This window comes from Phalacrocorax carbo, chromosome 22 (genome assembly GCF_963921805.1).
Source record: "Phalacrocorax carbo chromosome 22, bPhaCar2.1, whole genome shotgun sequence".
NCBI lineage: Eukaryota > Metazoa > Chordata > Aves > Suliformes > Phalacrocoracidae > Phalacrocorax > Phalacrocorax carbo.
Window position 1 is genome coordinate 4,658,741 of NC_087534.1, and position 20,319 is coordinate 4,679,059.

General features: G+C 51.8%; 1 protein-coding gene across 1 annotated transcript; it reads right to left on the bottom strand.

The window, feature by feature from the left end:
• Positions 1–12,307: 12,307 nt before the first annotated feature.
• TENT5B (terminal nucleotidyltransferase 5B) lies at positions 12,308–20,208 on the bottom strand. Its single transcript, XM_064471113.1, has 3 exons — positions 19,736–20,208; positions 14,813–15,864; positions 12,308–14,330 (listed from the first exon to the last, which is right to left on the bottom strand). Exons 1-2 carry the CDS (start codon positions 19,907–19,909, stop codon positions 14,845–14,847), a joined length of 1,194 nt encoding a protein of 397 aa, XP_064327183.1. The 5' UTR covers positions 19,910–20,208; the 3' UTR covers positions 12,308–14,330; positions 14,813–14,844.
• Positions 20,209–20,319: the final 111 nt, after the last annotated feature.

A 20,319-nucleotide genomic window follows, 5' to 3' on the forward strand; every position in this document is an offset into this window, starting at 1 on the left:
TCCCTGGGTGTGACACACGGCGTGGGGACTCCCAGAGCTGCCCCGTCTGGTTTGGGAGGGTGATATTCCCCTGACACCCCCACCCGCTGCCAGCACCTGCTCCAGGCTCACTGTCCTGCCTGCACGGGTGGCCCGGGTCCTGCCCTGGCTGTGACAGCAGGCTGGTGGCTGCCGCATCCCCCCGCCCCTCCGGCCCTGCTGGTGCGGCTGAAAAGGCAATTCCCACTGGGACGACGCAAGCCCCGGGTGCAGGGCAGCACCTCTGTCGGGATGGAGCCACGAGTGCTCATGGGGTGGCTGAGTTGGCCTCCATGTCCCTTCCTGGTGCCCAATGCCTCATGCTGGCATTTCAGCTCTGCCATACGGCACCTCCCAGCACCCTTTTATGCCATGAAGCGTGGCCAGCTGAACCAGCCCTGGCGTTTCAGACACCCCTCGAGATCCAGTGCAACCTGGAGCCATGGCTCAGGGCAGCTCTGGGTGCTCCCACCTGCTAATGACCCTCTCCATCAGTATTTTAGCTAGAAATAATTATCTGGCGCTCACACAGCTGCTCCTGCCTAAACGACCCTCTTCATCCTTCCTGACGGATCTGCCCGGCGTATTGACGTGCCTGTGCAGAAACCCCAGCAAAGCCTGGCCGAGGGCACGGCCGTGTTGGGGGAGACCCCAGTGCGCATCCCGTGGTGCCGGGGGGAAACTGCCACGCTGGTCTCCCCTGTCACCTCACCCCGCAGCCAACTCCTCCCTGGAAATGGCCCCGAGAGCGCTGGCCTAGCCCAGCCATGCACGGCTGATCGAGCTGCACCAGCTCCCTGTTGCCCGGCCAAGATGAGGCAGGGTCAGGCTCTGCTCTGTGCTGGAAGGTCACCCCCTCCCTGTGTACCCCCTACCCGGCTCCCCTCCAGCCTGATGCTCTCCCCAGCCCCGGTGCCCTCTCCGTACCGGCAGGGCTACATTGCAACACCGCCCTTCACCCTGTTAATCCATCGAGACTCACCAGGAGAGCGGTCGGGCAGCTCCAATTCATACCGACCTGCCTGCCCGGCCCGGTGCAGGTTGCAAACGGGCAGGTGAGCAGCCGGTGGGAGGGATGATGGTGGGTTTTCATGCTGCCCAAGCTCCTTGGATGTCTCAACATCCTCCTCTTCCACAGGAGCAGCGGTGGAGCCAACCCAGCCAGGCAGCCGGCGTGGGGAGCAGCCCTATGTGGTGAGGTCTGCATGTCCCGTAGCGCAGGGCATGGCAGGAGCTGGGGCAGACCATGACGTGGGGCAGAGCAATGGGGCAGAACAGTGGGGCAGAGAAACAGGGCTCGGTGGTGCCCCCAGCCCAGGGTGACGGGAGCCATGGGGCTGGGCGAGAGGCAGCCCCCCAGGGGCCCCCTCCTTGCAAAGGGTTGATTTAGCGAGGCAGCTCTGGCCGGTGGCACTGGCCCCCACGCGTCCTCCCAGGGCTGGGGGGGGACACATCCACCACCAGCACCATGCCCGGTGAGAAACCATGGTCTGGCAGGGCTCTTCTCCTTTCCATAAGACAGGCAGCAGGAGGCAGGAGGAGGGTCAGGATGCTGGGACAGCCTGGCATGGTTTCGCTCGTAGGCAGATGTGCCACATCTGGAAGTCACTGGCAAAGCTGGACTTGGATCCAAGTCCTGTTACAGGCGTGCTCAGACTCTGGGGCAGCCGATGCCGGAGCACAGCACGCTCTCTGCTCGCAGAGGGACGTCCCAGCATGGGGTGCTGGAGCTGGTGTGCAAAGGGACAGGCTCGGCGGCGACCAGGCTCCTTTCAGGAGGCTGCAGGGAGGAGCAGGCTCCTGCTGATGGCTCCACCAAGGAGAAAACCTTGTGCAGGCGATTAAGCTTTACCCCAAAGCAGCCTGGAGGCAAACGCAGGCAGCTGCCAGCCTGCAGTCAGAGCAGAGAGAAGAAAACCCAACCCAACACCTTTGATCCTGCAGCCCTCGGTGGCACAAGCTGGCGGCTGGGGGAAGCCCTGCGACCACTGTGGCAGCTTGCTGGGCTCCTGGGCCCCACACAGGGCCAGTGGTGCCTTTGCTGAGGCTCGGGGGACAGTGGGAGCGGTGGGCACCCCCAAGAAGACAGGACGAAAGGGAACGAGGCAGCAGCCACTGATGCAGCTAATGAGAGGGTGGATTTCCTCAATTATAGGATAAAGCCAGTAATCCCAGCTTTCGAAGGTTTAGGCAAGTGACAACTGCTGTGGGATAAGCCTGCCTTCCTCCCACCCACGCGATGACTGAGGAGCCCGGCGCCTTCGCCGTGCCATGAACCAGGGAGCGGAGCGGCTCTCTGCCTGCCCGCAAACACAAGCCAAACGCCCCGCAGCACCCTCGCCTGCCACAGGGTCTCCCCTTGGTATCGGCTAAAAACCACCGACTGCCCAGGGGAGACGGACCCTCCAGCCCAGCCCATCACGGTGGCTCCTGGCTCCCGACACGCTTGAGCCGACAGCATCTGCCGTCACCTCTCCTAGAGGCCGGAGCCAGCTCTTCCTGGCTGCTGGTGGGTTTTGCACTTACCTGGGGCTGTGGGGAGCTGCCGGTGCTGCCAGGGAAGAGCAGCAAGCCCTGGGAGCTGGGTGCATCACGGTTTCTCCAGAATCACTGCCCTGCAAGGGGGCAATTTCCTTCACTCCAGCCAAAAAGATGCTATCCCTATACCTGGGGCAGGACAGCGGGGCAGCAGCGAGGGGGGCACCTGTGGAGCCGGATTTGAAACCTTCTTTTCCCCCATTGCAGCCCCCATGGTCCTACAAAAGCCTTGAACGTCTCTCTTATTCTCCCCATCGCAAGGAGCGAAGAAAGAAGTGCTTGCAGATAAGAAACTGGAGGGATGGCCGAGAGATGGGGCTTGGTTTTGGCACCAGATAAACCACGTTCATCCAGCTGGGAGCTGGCTGGAAAACAGAGCTGGTCCCTGCGGTCTCTCCTGGCTCACCTGCGCAGCCCGGGATGGCCTTGGGGTGGATGGGTTTGAGGTTGGACATAAGGCAGCCTGCCTGGATAAAACAAATCATCAACTAAATAACTACTGGGCAATTACTGCTATAAGCAATGCCAACCATCTCCAGTTCCCTGGGCATTAATGGGAGGTGGAGGGTACCCGGCCCCTCCCAAGGTTCGGCCGCCCATGACGTGGGACGGTGGTGAGGATGTGCTTACTCATGTCGCTCTGCACCCTTTGTCACGGGCAGCCCGGCAGCACCCGCCGAGCACGAGCCGGAATAGCAGTGTGAGAAACTGAACTAAGGTATTGTTTATTAAGACTTATGTTAAGCTCAATGTAAAGCATGCGAAGAATACCTCCCAGGCGTGCTTATGCAAGATAACCATCAGAGATAAGACAAGCAACCCCATATCACCAGGAAGCAGGAAACGACCCCCTAACAACAACTGAAGCATGCGAAAAGTACCTCCACTATCTCATTGAACATGGAAGTAAAGATGTATAAAGAGAGACTGTTTGAACTGCTCAGTACGGCAGTTGGCGGAGCGCAGACTCCCCTGCCGTCCAGCGCTGTATTTGCTCATATTCTACTTGCTACAATTAATAAAATTCTAATTGGATTATGATCTATTGTGGTCTCAATTTATAACAATTTGGTGCCGTGACTCGGATAAGGAACGGTGAGCTTCTGTCCTCCGGGGAGGCGCCCCGCGGCAATCCGCGGCCCCGCGACCGACAGCTTACCTCAACCTTACCGACGAACCTAAATTCTAGAATGATGAGCAAAGGAGAAACCGGTAAAATCCCATAAAAATTCTGTGCACGGGAGTCCGGACGAAGACGCAGGGCGCGTAAGTATATGGCGAATTTGTTCGCGGGTTTACCGTTCGGGCGGGATTGGGTTTCCTGGAATATAACGAGTGAGAGGTTCGCTATATTGAACCAGGCGAGTGCGGACCCTTAAGTACTGCGTTTCCCATCTCCCGCGAGGGACTGGGCCAGGAACAAGGGGAACGAGTGAGTGCACGCTTGTGGATATTCCAGAAGATGGGGGCGAAGGGCAGCAAGCCTTCGACTCCCATGGGAAAGGTACCCACTGTACCTAAGAATACCCCTCTGGCATATATCCTAGACAATTGGAGATATTTCCCTGGAACCCTAGGGAAAGATAAACAGAAAATGATAAAATATTGTACTAGGATATGGGGAGGGAAGAAGATTTCTAAAGATGTCGTTTGGCCAGTCTATGGGTCAGAAGAGGATTGGGTCAGACAACAATTAAACCTCTGGGTTAACAATAAAAAACCCCTTAACCCAGAAGAGAGTCAGTATGCGGAAGTGTGGCTAGAAAGACCGAGAGCTAGACTTTATCCACTGAATGAAGTAAAAACTGAACAAAAGAAAAAGAAGGAAGAGTTAGACGAAACCCTTCTAACCCCCCCTCCTTATATTTCTCCTCCTGCTCCCGCAGCCCCTTCAGAGGTCCCCAGAGCGCCCACTCCCCCACCAGAATCGGAACAAGGGTCTCCCCCTCCTCCTAGACGCGTAACTAGGAGTCAAAAAGGGGCAGCTCAGATGTATCCTTTAAGGGAAATGCCCATGGGGGGACCCCAACCTGTGATTGGATATATTTTTGTGCCCCTAAGTTCGGCTGACCTACGAGATTTTAAAAGAACCGAGATGGGAAACCTAATTGAAGACCCACTCGGAGTGGCAGAAAGATTAGATCAATTTTTGGGACCAAACCTTTATACTTGAGATGAGATGCAATCTATCCTTGGTCAATTATTTACTACCGAGGAAAGAGATATGATTAGACGAGCAGGAATGAGACTGTGGAATGCTCAGCATGCCCAGGGACCCCAAGCAGATATTAAATGGCCACTCCAAAGACCTAATTGGGATAATCAGGATCCGGTGCATAGAACTCATATGCAGGACCTGAGAACTATAGTAATTCAAGGGATTAGAGAAGCAGTACCCCGTGGCCAGAATATCAATAAAGCATTTAATGAAATACAAAAGAAAGATGAGAGCCCTACTGAGTGGCTGGAACGACTGAGGAAAGCCCTTCAGCTGTATTCTGGGGTAAATCCAGACGACCCTTTAGGGCAAGCGCTCCTCAAAACTCAGTTTGTGGCAAAATCATGGGAAGATATCAGAAAGAAGATTGAAAAGTTAGAGGACTGGCAGAATAGAAGGTTGGATGAATTATTGAGGGAAGCTCAGAAAGTCTACGTAAAGCGGGAAGAAGAGAGCAGCAAGCGACAAGTAAAAATGATGGTAGCAGCAGTCAGAGAGGATCGCAAAGGGCGGACTGGTGAACACAGATCTGCTGGAACGAAACAAGGGAACGTGGTAGTAAAGAAGGAACAGAGATGTTGTTTTTACTGTGGAAAGAAGGGACATATAAAGACGAATTGCAGAGAAAGGATCAGGGATGAGGAAATATTAAAAACGGAATAGGAGAGTCAGGGGCTCTATATCTTAGGGGACCGGAGTCATCATGAGCCCTTGATAAAATTAAAAATAGGTCCCCATAAACAAGAGTTCACCTTTTTAGTAGACACTGGGGCTGAGAAATCGACTATTAGGCAAATACCTGAGGGATGTAAAGTTTCCCCTGAAAAAGTACAAGTAATTGGGGCAAAAGGAGAATTTAAGACAATAGAATCGGGCCCCCTGAGTGCCAGCTGGTCGGCTCAAGCCTGTGAGCTGTACGCATTGTGGAAAGCCTTAGTGTCACTGAAGGGAAAGGATGGAACTATATATACAGACTCACGCTATGCGTTCGGAGTAGTACATACCTTTGGGAAAATATGGGAGGAGAGAGGATTTGTTAACTCACAGGGAAAAGAACTGATACACCCAGAATTAATTCGGCGAGTTCTGGGGGCATTGAAAATACCAAATAAAATAGCAGTTGTACATATAAAGGGACACCAGCGAGGCACGAGTTATCAAGTTAGAGGAAATAATGCAGCTGATACAGAAGCAAAACGAGTAGCAGGCAATTATAGTACGATTTTGACTATGCAACAAGTACCTGTTAGTAATAATTTGAGTTTTGAGTCTGCAGAAAAGGAAAAACTAGAACAAATGGGAGCTAAGGAACAAGATGAAACAGCTGTCCGGACTGCTGAGCGTGGATGGACTCATGCTAGTCGCATTAAAGGCCCAGTGACGAGACCCCACTGGAAAGTAATCAGTACTCCAGGTGACACCAAGATAACTCTGAAAAGATAACGTAATGATAAGAACTTTAGTTGATTATTTTGCCGCATTACCTTTTGGTATAAAGTGTATATTGCTGTTTATATTTGCTATAATTATCTTTTTTTTAATCTATTATATATGGAAGCGTACAAAGTGTGTTGAAGGAAATTGCTAAACTTATGTAGTAACACAATATTGAATATAGAGGAAAAGCTAATAAGCACTTTAGATATACAAATTAGATGCAATCATTTGAACTGCGATTGTTATCCATTTGCTCGTTGCAAGTGTAAGGTATGCCAGGATAAATGGTGGACACACTGTGAATATGGATACCCTCCGATAGGAGTCTGCACACAGTGTTGGAAAACCCAAAGAACTCTCACTGAGTGGAAATTAAAAACAATTAGAGTCGGAACAAGAAATTATTCGAGGATCCCATGAATGGTGGAAAGTTTTGCCAAAGGAATAAACCCTTAGTATTATTGTTACCATTCCAACGAATCAATCCCCTTTGTGGTTGAAATTTTGGCTACAAAGTGCAGAAGGGAAGTACTAGCTGTGTCTTGCTTAGTCCCATTAGTTAAAGCTGCAAAGTGGGAGGCCTATATAAACAGGCAGAAAGCCTGAAACAGCTGTTCTCCTGAAGATTTCCCTTGCTGCCAAGAAGATGGTACACCCCGTGGCTCGAAGCAACCGAGTCGACGGGCGAGGCAGAGGAGGAACAAACTGTGGAGAAAAGAACCAGAACAATGGGACGCAAAAGCAGCTATGGTCGAACTTCCCCAAGACTGGTAAAAGTGTACTTAAATTGGAAAAATTGACAGACACCCTTTTTCCTGGTATATCGTTAGTTTTATTATCGATAATAGCCCAAACTCCGGAAAAGGTTAGATCAACGTAAAAAAGATCGTGAAGCGGGCAAGTTATGGTATGAAAGCTGGTTTAATGTTTCACCTTGGCTAACCACTTTGTTGTCTGCTTTAGCAGGACCGCTTATTATGTTGATTCTGGGACTTATATTTGGACCTTGTATATTACGCTGTATTTTACATTTTATTAAAGAACGGTTTGACCCAGCTAAATTGCTTATTTTGACTACAAGGTCTGAAGCAAAATATAAGAGTGTATCTATTAATGAAGATGACGATTGTTGTGAATGCATTATGCCACATAAGAACTATGATTGTAATTGTGAGATATTACCTTGTGAGTGTTATGATAAATGTCGGAATTGTGGAAGAAGATTTGCCTGCAGTGCCGAAAATGAAAGTAGTGTCTAATAAACAATAATAGGATAAAAAGAAAAAGGGGGGATTGTGAGAAACTGAACTAAGGTATTGTTTATTAAGACTTATGTTAAGCTCAATGTAAAGCATGCGAAGAATACCTCCCAGGCGTGCTTATGCAAGATAACCATCAGAGATAAGACAAGCAACCCCATATCACCAGGAAGCAGGAAACGACCCCCTAACAACAACTGAAGCATGCGAAAAGTACCTCCACTATCTCATTGAACATGGAAGTAAAGATGTATAAAGAGAGACTGTTTGAACTGCTCAGTACGGCAGTTGGCGGAGCGCAGACTCCCCTGCCGTCCAGCGCTGTATTTGCTCATATTCTACTTGCTACAATTAATAAAATTCTAATTGGATTATGATCTATTGTGGTCTCAATTTATAACAGCAGCATCCAGCCCCAAATGAGCAGGTTGGGTTCAAAGGCCGCCTGCTTTGGGAAGGCGCATTGCAAAACCCCTGAGCTGCTTGTGGGTAGGAGCAACCCCAAAGCTGCAGAGGACACACATGCTCCGCAGCCCCTCACAGGTGGTTGTCACCAAAGGGAAGGGCTGCATCTCTCCTGCCTTCCCACCATCCACAATCAGGGGGATCTTTTTTAGCCTTCCCAAGGTGGCAGCGCTGCTCGTGATCTCAACTAATACACCCCAGGGCAGACGATCATCCTTTCAGGGACCAATTCCTCCTGAACCCCATTGCAGCAGCAAGAAAACCCCTCTGCTCCTGGACCTGGACACCGTGGACGCTCAGCCTCTGCGATCGGAGTATGCAGGGACCGTCTAGAGCTGCAGGGGAGGAGGAGCAGCAGGGGAAGAAACTGGCTTAACTTGTTACGCTGGTGATATTTGAAAAGGGTGGTTAGTAAGTGGCATGTTAACATTATGTCCAGTCTTTAAGGAATGTTTCCAGGATTCATTAGGGGAGCAGTAGTTAGGTGAGTCACGCTGCGGACATGCGGATTTAACCGGGATTTCAAGCCCAAGCGACCTGTAATTGCATATTAGTAGAGGGATGCTTAAAGTAATCAGCTGTTCCAGCCACGCCAGCCTGGTGGCTATGGGGGGGGGGAAGGGAGGAGGGCTGGAGGGGTGTCGAGCATCCAGCCCCTCCTTGGATTACAAGGCAAAAATATAGGCCACACAAACACCCCGGGGAACGTGCTGCTTGGTGGCTTTTCCTTTGAAGGCAGGGTGACACTGCTCTTGCTGAAACTGGGCTTTGATAGTGGCGAGATAAGCAGGGTGAATATGCCATGGTGGCAGGAGAGGGCAACGATCAACTGCCCCGGTGCCAGCGACTGAGCCCAAAACAGCTGGCCCCGTGCAGAGCTATCCAGAAGAGAGACGTCCCCATCCGTCAAAGGGAAACCTGGCCAGGAAGGAGAGGTGGGAACAGCCGTTCCACACTCAGCTATGACACCCTGGAAAATAGACGTGAGCTCTTAGGAGCGAAAATGCATGTTCTCGCTTGTACGGGGAGAGAGGGAACACATTACACATCGCCCTGCGCCTCCCCTGGCGCCGCTCCAGCCTAATGCCTGTCTCCAAAATCATGGTCCCACCTACAAGTCCTCTTCTCCCCTAGAAATGCCATTATTTCCCCTTGGCATCGCTGAAGGGACGTGTAGTGGGTTGGGGTAGGGGGGTGCAGGGACACCCCGTGCCCGGAGCATCTCATGGCTGCAGATCAGTGTGTTTTTTCTCCCTTCCTAAGAAAACCTGGCTTTGTGACGGCTGTCAATCATTCCCCTTAATAACTTGGGATGCCAGCAGATGATTTCAATCAAATTTGCCAGAGCCATCAAGTTTCTACAAGCTGAAATAGGTGGCCGGGCACAGGGATCCACCCAGAGGAGGGAGCAGCAAAGCGACCATGGCTTCCAGGCCAACCAGCAGCTCGGCACGCACGCGGCTCCCGCTGCTACGGCGGCGCCGCGGCTCGCTCCCCCGGAGCAGGGGCTGCTAGAAGGGAAGGAGCAGGGAAGAGCAGGCAGCCGGTGAGCCGGCCTTGGCTCTCGCAGAAGTACGTGGGGGTTCTGGGGAGCTGGACTGCTCTCCTAGGTGGAGCAGCATGAGCCGATCTCTTCTTGCAATGGCCTGGGCTTCCGATGCGAGGTTAGATGCAAGAAGTCAGCAGTGGGGGAGGGTGGTCGACCCAGGGGATTCACGGAGCTTCCCTGCTGCTAGCTGAAAGGTCTGCAGCAAACTGCATTTGGAGCCGAGCAGTGCAAACTCCCCATGCACAGGACAAAAAAAAAAAAAAAAAGAAAAAAAAAAAAGAAAAAAGCACCTTTTAAATGCTCCTCTGCCTCCAAACCAGCTCTAACATAAGCCAAAATCCTATCTGTAATACAAGAGCCTAAATCAGAACCTCCAGCAGACAGGGCCAGAAGATAAGATAGGAAGGTTCAATGACAGAGCACAAACTGCACGCCGCACGTTTCTCACTACCAGCCTTCACCCCGCCAAGACTCATCTGCTCCCCAGCCTGGGGACAGCGGCAAAGGGGACCGTGTTCGTGCCATCCTCCGGCAGCTCAGCTCCGTCCCAGCCCCGCTGCCGCGGCCCGCAGGGAGCAAACTGCCCTCCCGGTATGTACATATCAATGAAGCATTTGTCTCGTGCTTGGCACCAGGCGTCAGAGCACAAGGGTCCGTGTGCTGGATCGCCTAAACACAGCTATAAATGGAAAGAGAAGCCGCACAGACAGACTGTTCTCTCATTCTGCATGATCTCAAATAGCAGAGTTAACACCCACACTGCCCGAACGGCTACCGAGGAGGAGGGCAGCCGGGAAGAAACGCTGGCGTACTACACGAGGGAGGCTAATTAGAGAGGCTGAGATGCAATTTGAATGCCATGCTGGGTCTAGCTACCCGCCTGCATACGGATGGTGCCACCCTCAGCCTTGAGCTGACAGATTAAGGACAGCTGAAAGCAGGAAGGTTGGAGCAAGATGCTTCTTGCATGCTGGAGATTCAAGACGAATTCCTCCCGTTTCAGTGATTTTGGAGCTCAGCCAGATATCCTCCCAGGAGAGAGGCTGCTGCGGGCAGGTCTGCAGTTGTAAACCCTGCAGCGCAAGCCCTGGAAATGATCTAGCTGAAACAAAACAGATTATTTTTGGATGCATCTCAAGGCATCGATTACCCAACCAGCCCTTTGCAGAGGTGCTGCAGGGCACATGCCGTACTGTACCGCCGTGCTCACACGCAGGCTGCGGCGTGGGCTTCTCCGCTCCTGACTTCAGTCGCCTGAGCTGGGCACTGCCAGCATAACCCAGCCCAGTCTGCCACGGGCATAACACCAGTGGGTCTAAAAATAGGGAATTGCAGAGTCAGAGCCACCCCAACACGCATCTTTCCTAGCAGCAAAGCTCTAGAGCCCAGGCTGAAAGCAGCACTCAGGCACCCAGCACGCACCAACACACCCAGCTCTGGAGTCCAAATCTCATCCACCAGATACTCGGGCACATCCTGACTTGTCCCTCTCCCTCTGTTCAAAGAGAAAAATAATGACAGACTACAGGCTGTGAGAAAATATATGTTGGTCTTTTTTATTTGACAATTAACAAAAGAGGGATCCAAATCTGTTGTAAACATTGATAGCTCCTTTCTGATCACAACTAGTACTTTCCACGAACATCCTTTTGTATAGTCTGATCCGCTCCAACAATGACAAGCCGTCTCTGTCAGGGCTTTTGCTGCTCTGCTCAGGGTCACAAAAAAAGAGGCAGCTTATTCACCAAAGCATCAGCCGCCATCGGCAGGACCGACCACTGGCACTGAGAAGACAGCTGACAAACTAAGCAGATATTTTAGAGCCGCTCAGGGAAGGCCGGAGCTTCGTCCTGGGTTGCGTGCCAGCAAGAGGGAAGCATCCCATCTTGCTGCCAACAGGTTTAGAGAGAAATCAGGCCTGCAAGAGCAGAGTCCTACTCGAGCAGGCGATAGGGACAGTCTTACATGGTGCCAACCCAGCAAGAACAACCCAGACCTGGGTCAGAGGGAAGCCTGACCCTGGACTGTAAAAAAATTGGAGATGCAGAGCCAGCAAGTTTGTCCCGAAGAGGGACTGGCATGTCATCAGCTTGATTGTTGCAGTGGAACCAGAACTGCCTGTAGCTTGACAAGGGGAAGTGAAACTTCATCTTAGGCTGGAGGGCAGCCAGAGTTGGAGGAGCTTGCACCCAGCTACAGGCAGCCAGCTTCCAGCCGTCACACGGGAATCTGGCCTGAGCATCAGCAGATCCAAGCTTTTTTGGGAGATTAAAAACTTTCAGAACCTCTCACCCTCCCCTTTCCAAGAGGAACCACTCTGCAGGTGGGTCAGCTACACAAAATCAGCAAGTTTTAATTACTCAAGCAACCTTTTACTTATTCATGACCATCAGCAGACGAGAATGGAGCCATGGAAAGCCAGCAGCAGCAGCGGGTCTCTCAGCACTGTCCCCAAGACAAGGGACCTCAGAGATCACCACCAACCCCGAGCAGGCTGTCGCATTGGGCCACCCTCCCCCACCAGCAACTTGAGGAGCCACCAGGAAAAGGGAAGATGCACAACACTAAAGAACAGTGATAAAAATAGAAACCTCCCTCAGCCGCTGCAGTGACCTGCCAACAGCTACGTGCTTCCCAGGCCCCATAGCTGCTTCAGCTGGAGGGACTAAGCAACCTGACCTACAAGTAGCATTCGGCCAGGTCCAGAACCAGGATCTCTGCTTGCTCCAGTTGGTTCAGGAGCTGGTTCTTGGTGGGAGTAGGGTCAGCCATCTCAATGCCACGCTACCCGGGTGGACAAGCAAATAAAAAAAATCCAACAAATTTGAATACACTGTATTTATTTGTAACAGATTCTAAAGAATCTAGTGAGTCTATGTCAAGCCCATCGCATGACAAGTGATACAGGTGAAGGGGAAAAAAAAAACATTTAAAACAAAACCAAGTGCCATTCAAGCTACTGGAATCTTCCAATTGCCCCCCCTCACAGGAGGCAGCACAGTATCACTGCAAGGTCTAGAAAAATTCAGATTCAACCCGTTCACAAGAGTCCCATCACACACACTCTGTAAATCAAAAGTGCAATCTCAATGTAAGTTGCCCTGTCAAGCTGTTGGCTTTAGGGAATCTTTTCTGACATCTTAAAGGGAAGGAGGGAATCTCAGTTTAGTGCGTCTACGCGTCTGTGGGTAGAGGGTAAGCAGCCTGTAAAAAAAAAGCATGCTACATGTCATCTATGTTCATCTGAAGTTTAAAATGCAAGAAAAAAAATATCTTCCCTTGAAGCCATGAAGGTGGCATACTTAGGATCTCAAAAGCAGCCCTTAAACCAGTTTTACCTTGCACTGGAAAAATCTCAAGCTCTCACCACAGGGATTAGGCTCTGGGCACCAGGGAGTTACCGGGCTGTGGCAGAGTCTACACGCCAGCCTTGTCCGTGAAGGCAAAGCTGTTCTACAGGAAGGCAGTTAAACCTGTAATAACTACATCATTAGTGACACTTCTTCAGCTCTGACTGGGTAGGAAGCAAAGCTGGGCCAATTTCAAACTGGTTAGTTCATGTTAAGTGCAGGAGCCCCCAAATCACTCCCCCCCCACCCCTTAGGCCCACTCCACATCGCCCCTACCCCAAAAAAGGTAGCAATCTGGCTATACACATTCCAAGGATCTAGTCTTTATTAGAGCGTTCAATCTGCCCAACTATTACAGTTTTGTCACAAAAACAAAAACAAGTTAAAGATACTCAAGTACGTCAGCCTCGGAGGAAGCACCATGAAGCCACGGTGTTCCCAGAGCAGCATCTCGAGAGAGCGCCTGCTCGCTCGCCCACCTCTCCATCCGTGCATAGTTAAGTCTGAGATGATGTTTCACGAGGACGGGCATGGCAATCCAGGCCCCTCAGTGAAAAGACTGTTTGTGCTCTAGACACCCAACAACTTCAAAGCCACATTTGACCAACAGAGCCAAACCCTCAAGACACAAGAGGGTTTGTTTAGAGAAGACATACTTTTTTCCTAAGGCCAACTGACTTTCTCACAACCCGCCGCCCCCAAGCTCCATTTCTAGCTAGAGAATGAATTTCAAATGCTATCAGTGGCTCACATGCAGAATCACACAGCTGGAAATAGGCTGCTTTTGAAGACAGGACCTGCCCGAGGGCAGAGGGAAGATCTCCAGCCATAGGAGGCTAGAGTCTGGAAGAGGTCTGCCCATCTCCTAGGACACAGGCTCCAGCCCCCATCACAGCAACAGCTGGAGATAACTGACTAGTGAACTAGTTGGTTTGTGCTTCAAAGGACAAGCCTCATCTTCCCAGATAACCCAGCCGGCCTCTGGCTTTGTGCATTAAAACCATACTTGCATGCCAAAACAAAAAACAAGCAGCATTTCAAATTCCCCTAGAAAATACACAATTAGGTACGGTAGCCTGGGGCAGGCTCCTGGACAGATCTTCTGCCTCATCATTTATGTACATGATTATATTTTGGCACTGCAGACTCGGGAGCTTGAGTAAATTCATATGTAGATCCCTGCTGCCTTTTCTCCGTAAAGCTCCGCACAGCATTTTCCACCATGCACTCCCCCCCACCCAGTGTCCCCGGTTTTAGGCATTTACAAGTAGTCGTTCAGAGCCCACCCCTGTTTATGCAACTCCGCTTTGACAGCTATTCGCTACAGCTGGTCCTTCACAGGCAGCAAGCCATGCCAAAAAACCTCAGCGACACGTAACCTGCAATCCCATTCTTGCTTCAGCGAGGTTACTAGAAATGATCTTACGACCCTCCCACACCACAACAGAAACTTTTCTCTTTGGACATCCCCACTCAAGCTCTTGGGATGTCAGCCCCTGCAAAAAAAAAAAAAATAAGGTTTACAGTACAGTTGTGTTTATATTGTTACAGGCACTTAAACAGGATTCTTTGGTCCTTCAAAGGAATTAGCCACTCTGGCTTCTATTGTCAGAAACCACAAGTCTGCACACCCATAACACCTCCTGCACTAAAAAAAAACCAATTCAGATCCATTTCAGGGCAGTGCAGCTCTACCTTAGCGTAATTCTACAATCTCCCCTCACACACCCCACCCTCCCCCATTGCCTCCAGAATTCAATAAGCGATCAAGTCTTCCCGTAAACATCCAAGTCATCTAGTTTCCATAACACTGCACTTCCCATCAGTGTACAGCAGACAGGCCTCGTTCCAACAATCCCAGGAACAAGACACTCAAGCAAGAGTCCAGGAAGTTTCCTTTTGTTGCAGTTCTAAGAAAGGTTTGTTGTGTTTTTTTTTTCCTCACCCCCCCTCCCCACTCCCCAAGGCAAGGAAGTACCTTGGAGGACAGACCCTGAAGTTAGTCCTGGCTCAGTTACAGGGAAGCCACGTTGGGTAAGACTGATTGCAAGGCAGGAAGGGCTGCACGTGGGTGACATAGTAGTTGAAGTTTATTTCACTGACATAAGGAGCTGGCTGGTAGTAGCAGGTAACGTTTGTGACCGTGGGGATGATGTTCTGCTCAGCCAGGACTCTCACAGCCAGCATGGCAATGAGGTTCAGGGTCTGCCTCCTTTCATGTCCCATAAGGCAGACCGTGCTCTCATTGACCACCCTGTGGAGGGTCATCAAATAGTCATATCTTTTGCTCTCCATCCCAACAAAGTGGCTCTGGAGGTAGCACTCCAGCTTCCTCTGCTGCTCACCGATGTCAGAGAAGTCTATGAAAAACCTGGAGCACATGTATCTCTGTAGTGCCTTCATATCCACTTCCGATTTGGGCTTAAACCCCCTCACCAAGAGGTTGCAATATTTCAGAAGCCCCCCACCTCTGATCTCCTCTGGGTTCCTCGTGGCGATGACCCTGTTCCGGAGATGGTCCATTGCCTCCTCGAAGTCCCCGTACATGCTCTCCCCGGTGACCGTGGGGTGGAAGTCCTCATCCATGGGGTTCTCTGAACACTCCCCAAACAGCAGAAGCGAATCCAGGATGATCTGGAAGGAGTCCACGCTGAACTCGAACTGCCGTCTGAGAGAGTCCACGAATTTGAGTTCCACGTTCTTCCCGCTGTTGTTGGAGAGCGATATGAGGCTCCAGCGGTCGGTCTCATTGCATACCTTCACCAGCTTCTGCACGTACGCCTCCTTCAGAGTCATGGGGGTGATCTTGTCTTTGTTGACACCTTCTGGGAGGAAGTCAAGAAGGCAGTCCATGACCACATCTTTAACAAGCTGGAAGACATCTTCAGTCTTCAGATCTACACCGAAGATGAGATCTAGATCCTTGTACCCCAAGCCACTGTCTTGATGTAGAACGTGACTAGCTGCTGAGCCATTCAACCTTACGTTATGGACTGTGATTCCTTTCTTCTCCAGGCGACTACGGACAACCTGGGATAGAAAGAGTCAGTGAGAAGCAAGAAAGCATTCTTGGAACAGCCTGGTTACAGCAGGAGGATTCACTCCCTGTGCTTATATGGGTCACACCAGTGCAAGACAGTGAAATAAAAAGCTAATCCATTAGAAATAGGTCACTTTGGAAAGCATCCAGAGTCTTGCCAGCAGCTGGGGGTGGCTCTCCTTTACTTATTCCCTTGCATTAGAGGGCTCTTAGTGCACATGAACAGCTGTTTCTGCTTCCAGTACAGCTGTCTGCTCCTCCCTTCCTTCCCCTCCCCAAAGCAGTTGTTACATGAACCCGTTCTTTGGGGGTGGTCTCTGCACCCTTCATTCCCCCATGGTCGCAGCCAGCCTTTTCCAGCCACCAAGCCACAACCAGCCGTTCCAAAAAGGCCTCCAAATACAAGGCGGCAGCACAGTCTGCAGCAGTCCTTGTTGATTTAATCAGGGTGGTTCCCTCCTTTTGGCCATCCCCTTTACCTGTCAAGATTCATTAAAGGCAAATCAAGATCTGGCGAACTGCTCAAAAGCCCCAGCCAGGCATATGCGAGTTCATGTCCTAACTAGTAAGTGTATCCTAACAATTTCCAGTGTGTCAGAGCTTTGTGCTGAACTTGGCATGCTATCAAGCACAAGAGGCAGCTTTCATCTTTACGGGTGTTACTCCAGTGATTTTAATGCTGCCTGCTCAGTCCTGGCACACCCACCGGTACCTCCAAAGCTTTGTTCATGTAGAGCGAAGCTGAATCACTTGCCTGATTACTTAACATGCAGGAGGCTGAAATAACCCCAAAACCATAAAAATAAACTATCTGGACACCAGCTTATAATTTGAGTTTAACTGAGCACAAAGATCCCAGGAAGATTAAGTTCACATCTTCCACCAGAAGCTCTTCCCATCTCTCGTCCTGCTTTCATGTTTCTCTAGCAATTACCCACTGTCCTGTGAGCCCCAGCTAGCCAGCCTGCTCGCCCGGCGCTTGAAGCGAGGCTAGAGCTTGAAAGAGCCAAAGCTTGGGATACAAACGGACAAGTTTTATCACTAGAAGCCAGACTGGCTGGGCTTCTCAGCCCTGCAAGGCCATCCTGGTTCAAGAGAGGCACCGCTAAAATTCCAAATTTCACCAGAGGGGCCAAACCCCTGCTTGGTTGGCACGGCCCAGAGCAGACAGTTCTGGGGACACCGGAGCTTTGCAGCTTCCGTGAGTCTCAGCAGCTGTAAAACCGCCCCTCCACAAGTTTGGTTTAGAAGAAACAGTACATAAAGGTGAAGGACTGCAGTGTGCGACCCTTCGCAGGCCACAGACCTCTTGGTGACAAAGCCAAGAGGCCAGCGAGCTCCTGCCGCACCGAGGTGCCCTTGCAAGCAGAAGGTATCTTGGTACAAAAAAACTCGATGAACCTTTTTTAACTTGGAGCTTGTTAAATCTCACGATGCAGCTTCTCTGCTGGTGTTTCCCCCTATTACTCCCCGACATGAGCCACTGGCTAGAAGTGTGCCTGCCTGGGCTCCTTGCCAACCAAATGGTGACAGTCACATGTCAGGCAACAGTTAACCAGTGAGCTATTCACCGTCGGAAGTCCCAAGTCCCCACCAGCACATCCAATCCAGCCATGAATGCTGCTGTTCTCAAAGGGAGACAGCCCCAAAACTGAATTTACTCCTAAAAAGAGGCACTGGATTATTCCCCCACATAGAACAAGTGTCAGACGATCCCAGGGAGTTCCTGGTGTGCAGCTGTTGCCAACCGCTCAGTCACTGGAGTCACTCACCCGAGGCATGGCTCCAGCACTACTTGTGGAGTTAAGAGTTTTGCTCTATTAGGCTTAGAGAGGCAAGATATAGGTCACAAAAGTGTTAGATGCAGAGCTAGGACCAGTGCTTGGAGAAGATCTCATTCCAGATTAATTTCCTAGCCCCAAAAGAACATCTGCTTAACCCCTTTCCGGGCATGGCTCAGCACCCACAGCATTTCAGACCTACAAGCTTACTGGAGCTCCCCAGGTTTACAGGTCCACCCATGCAAGATGTATTCAGGAAGGGGGGAGAAATCCAGCCGTTCAAGTCAGTGTCATCCCAAATCACCCCAAAAACCCCCAACCTGCCGAGCACCAGAGAGCCGAGCGCCTTGCACTTCCCCGAGGAGGCTTCAGCCTACCAGTCTCGACCCGAAGCACGTCGCCCTGGCTGCAGCCGGTGGGCTCAGGTATGCGTTTTCCCCAGAGGGTTGGATATTTAGAGGGTTAGGCAGCTGCTGACCTGCTTCCCAAAACAGCACCTCACATTACATGTGGTTCAGATAATTGACTCTGACAGCCAGGCACGAGCAAACCCTGCCTGCGTCCTGACCTGCCGCTTCCCACCTCCCACAACAACAAGAGCATGCAATAAATAACTGCCTTTTAGGTTACTTGTTTCAGATTAGTCAGCCCTAAGTACAGGGTCTGCCAGCACGGTTGGTCAGAATTACAGCCCTCAGTTATTTAGTGTTTGAAGTTGCTAGTGGCAACATCCTTTTCAGCAGCTCCGACACCAAATCGCTTCAGTTTTGTGGAACTAAGCAGTAATAACCGGTGGAACATTTGATGCTGCGCCGGGCTTCCAACAGCGCCAAGCTTCACTGGCCTTGCACAACCCAAGGGCAGCGTCCTGACAGTAGCTCTCACGTCTCATTCAGTTTAAAAGCTTTCGCAGCCAAGATTTAGCACTTCGGCCCTCAACAGATGCGGCAGGAACTCGAGGAATTTGGAATCGGCCGAGGCTTTCGTGCGGCAGAGCGCCTTTCAAATGTCACCTTCCCATTTTCCAGGCTTAAGTAGGAATATTTCTCAAGCAGCTGAGGCTTCAAAACCCTAGCGATTAGTTTATTGTGAAAGCCAGGATGGTTTTAGCTTTGTGAATAGTTTTTTTAATTAGAAGCTAACATGCCCGATTTTACATTTGATGAGTCATTACTGAGGAATGAAGTTGCCTCCCAAACATGAATATGCATCAGCTTATTTGAACTACGTTGTTCGTTTAATATTAAACACAGTTATTACTTTATGGTTAAACTAACAGGAACTCTTTAACAAGACGAGGGCTCCGGGAGGCTCTGGAGGATACAGCCAGCGTGACAAGAATCAAAGGACACTGACATTGGAGCAAGCGTTTAAATTAATAACTGCCTCTCACTGCGCGCAAGCCCAACATGTCCACCAGCACGAAGCCATTTCATGGAAGCAGCTCCAAAAAAGACACTTTCTTTGCCTTGGCCACCCACATTTTGCAGCTTTTCGGGCACCAAACCAGCTCAAGAAGAGGAGGAGGAAGAGGGCATGGGAGGAAGAAGCAATGCGGGATCTATGGCACAACCTGCACCAGCTCCAGGGATCGGGCTGTCAAGCACATGTGATTTTTTTTTTTTTGTGCAAAAAGGCGGTTTCCAGGGGGTTCCTCCCAGCGGTACGCATTTCTACTAGCAGAACAGGGCCGACAGCTCCCCCCCGGCCCCCCCGAGGCCTCCAGCACCGGCAAGTGGGGCCAGCCCAGCACCCCCGCGGCGATGGGGGGGGGGGTTTCCCCACCCAGTTTTTACCCCGCCGTCCCACTCCCCCCCCCCCCCCCCCCCCCCCACTCCCCCCCACGGCGGGCCGGCAGCTCTGCCCTGGGCCCGGCGGGGGGAGGCCGGGGGGGCCCGGCGGGGCTGGCCCGGGGCCCGGCGGGGCATTTACTGCCGCCTCAGCAGTTTTATTTTCTCCCTGACCCCCGCGGCGACGGGGCAGAGTCCAACGAGCCGGGAGCACGTCCTGCACCCCCCCACCTTCCTCCGCCAAACCGATCCCCCCCCGAGCCTCCCCGGCCCCCCCCCCCCCGCCTCACCTGGACGATGGTGCGGGGCCGCACCGAGAGCGTGGGGAAGTTCCCGCGGCCGTGGATGGGCACGGCCTCCCCCAGGATCTGGTCCAGCCGCTGCACCTGCTCCCAGGCCAGGACGCTGAAACGGCTCCCGCGTTGCTCCGAGGAGCCCGGAGCGGGCCCTGCCGCCGCCAGCATCGCCCCCCCTTCAACCGAAACGCCACAGGGAAGAGGAGCTCGAAGTACCCGGAAACGGCCCGGAAACCAGCCGGAAGTGCCGGGTTAAAGGGGGGGAAAAAGCGAGGAAGATTTTAGAAATAACAAAAAAAAAAAAACCCACAAACAAAAAAGGGTGTTTCCGAGGGCTGTCCCCGCGGGGCGGAGGCGGGGAGGCGCGGTCGGTACCCGGAAGGGACGCTGCAACGAACGGGACCGAACCGGGCCGCGCCGCTCCCCGCCCGCCGCCGGCGACGCTGAGCACTGCGCTCCCCCGCGCCCCGCCGCTGCCTTATATAGCTCCCGGCCGCGCCCCCCCCACTGGCCCGGCCCCGCCGCCAATCGCCGCCCGGCCTCGCCGCCTCTCCGGGATTTTCATAGGTCCGGGTGAA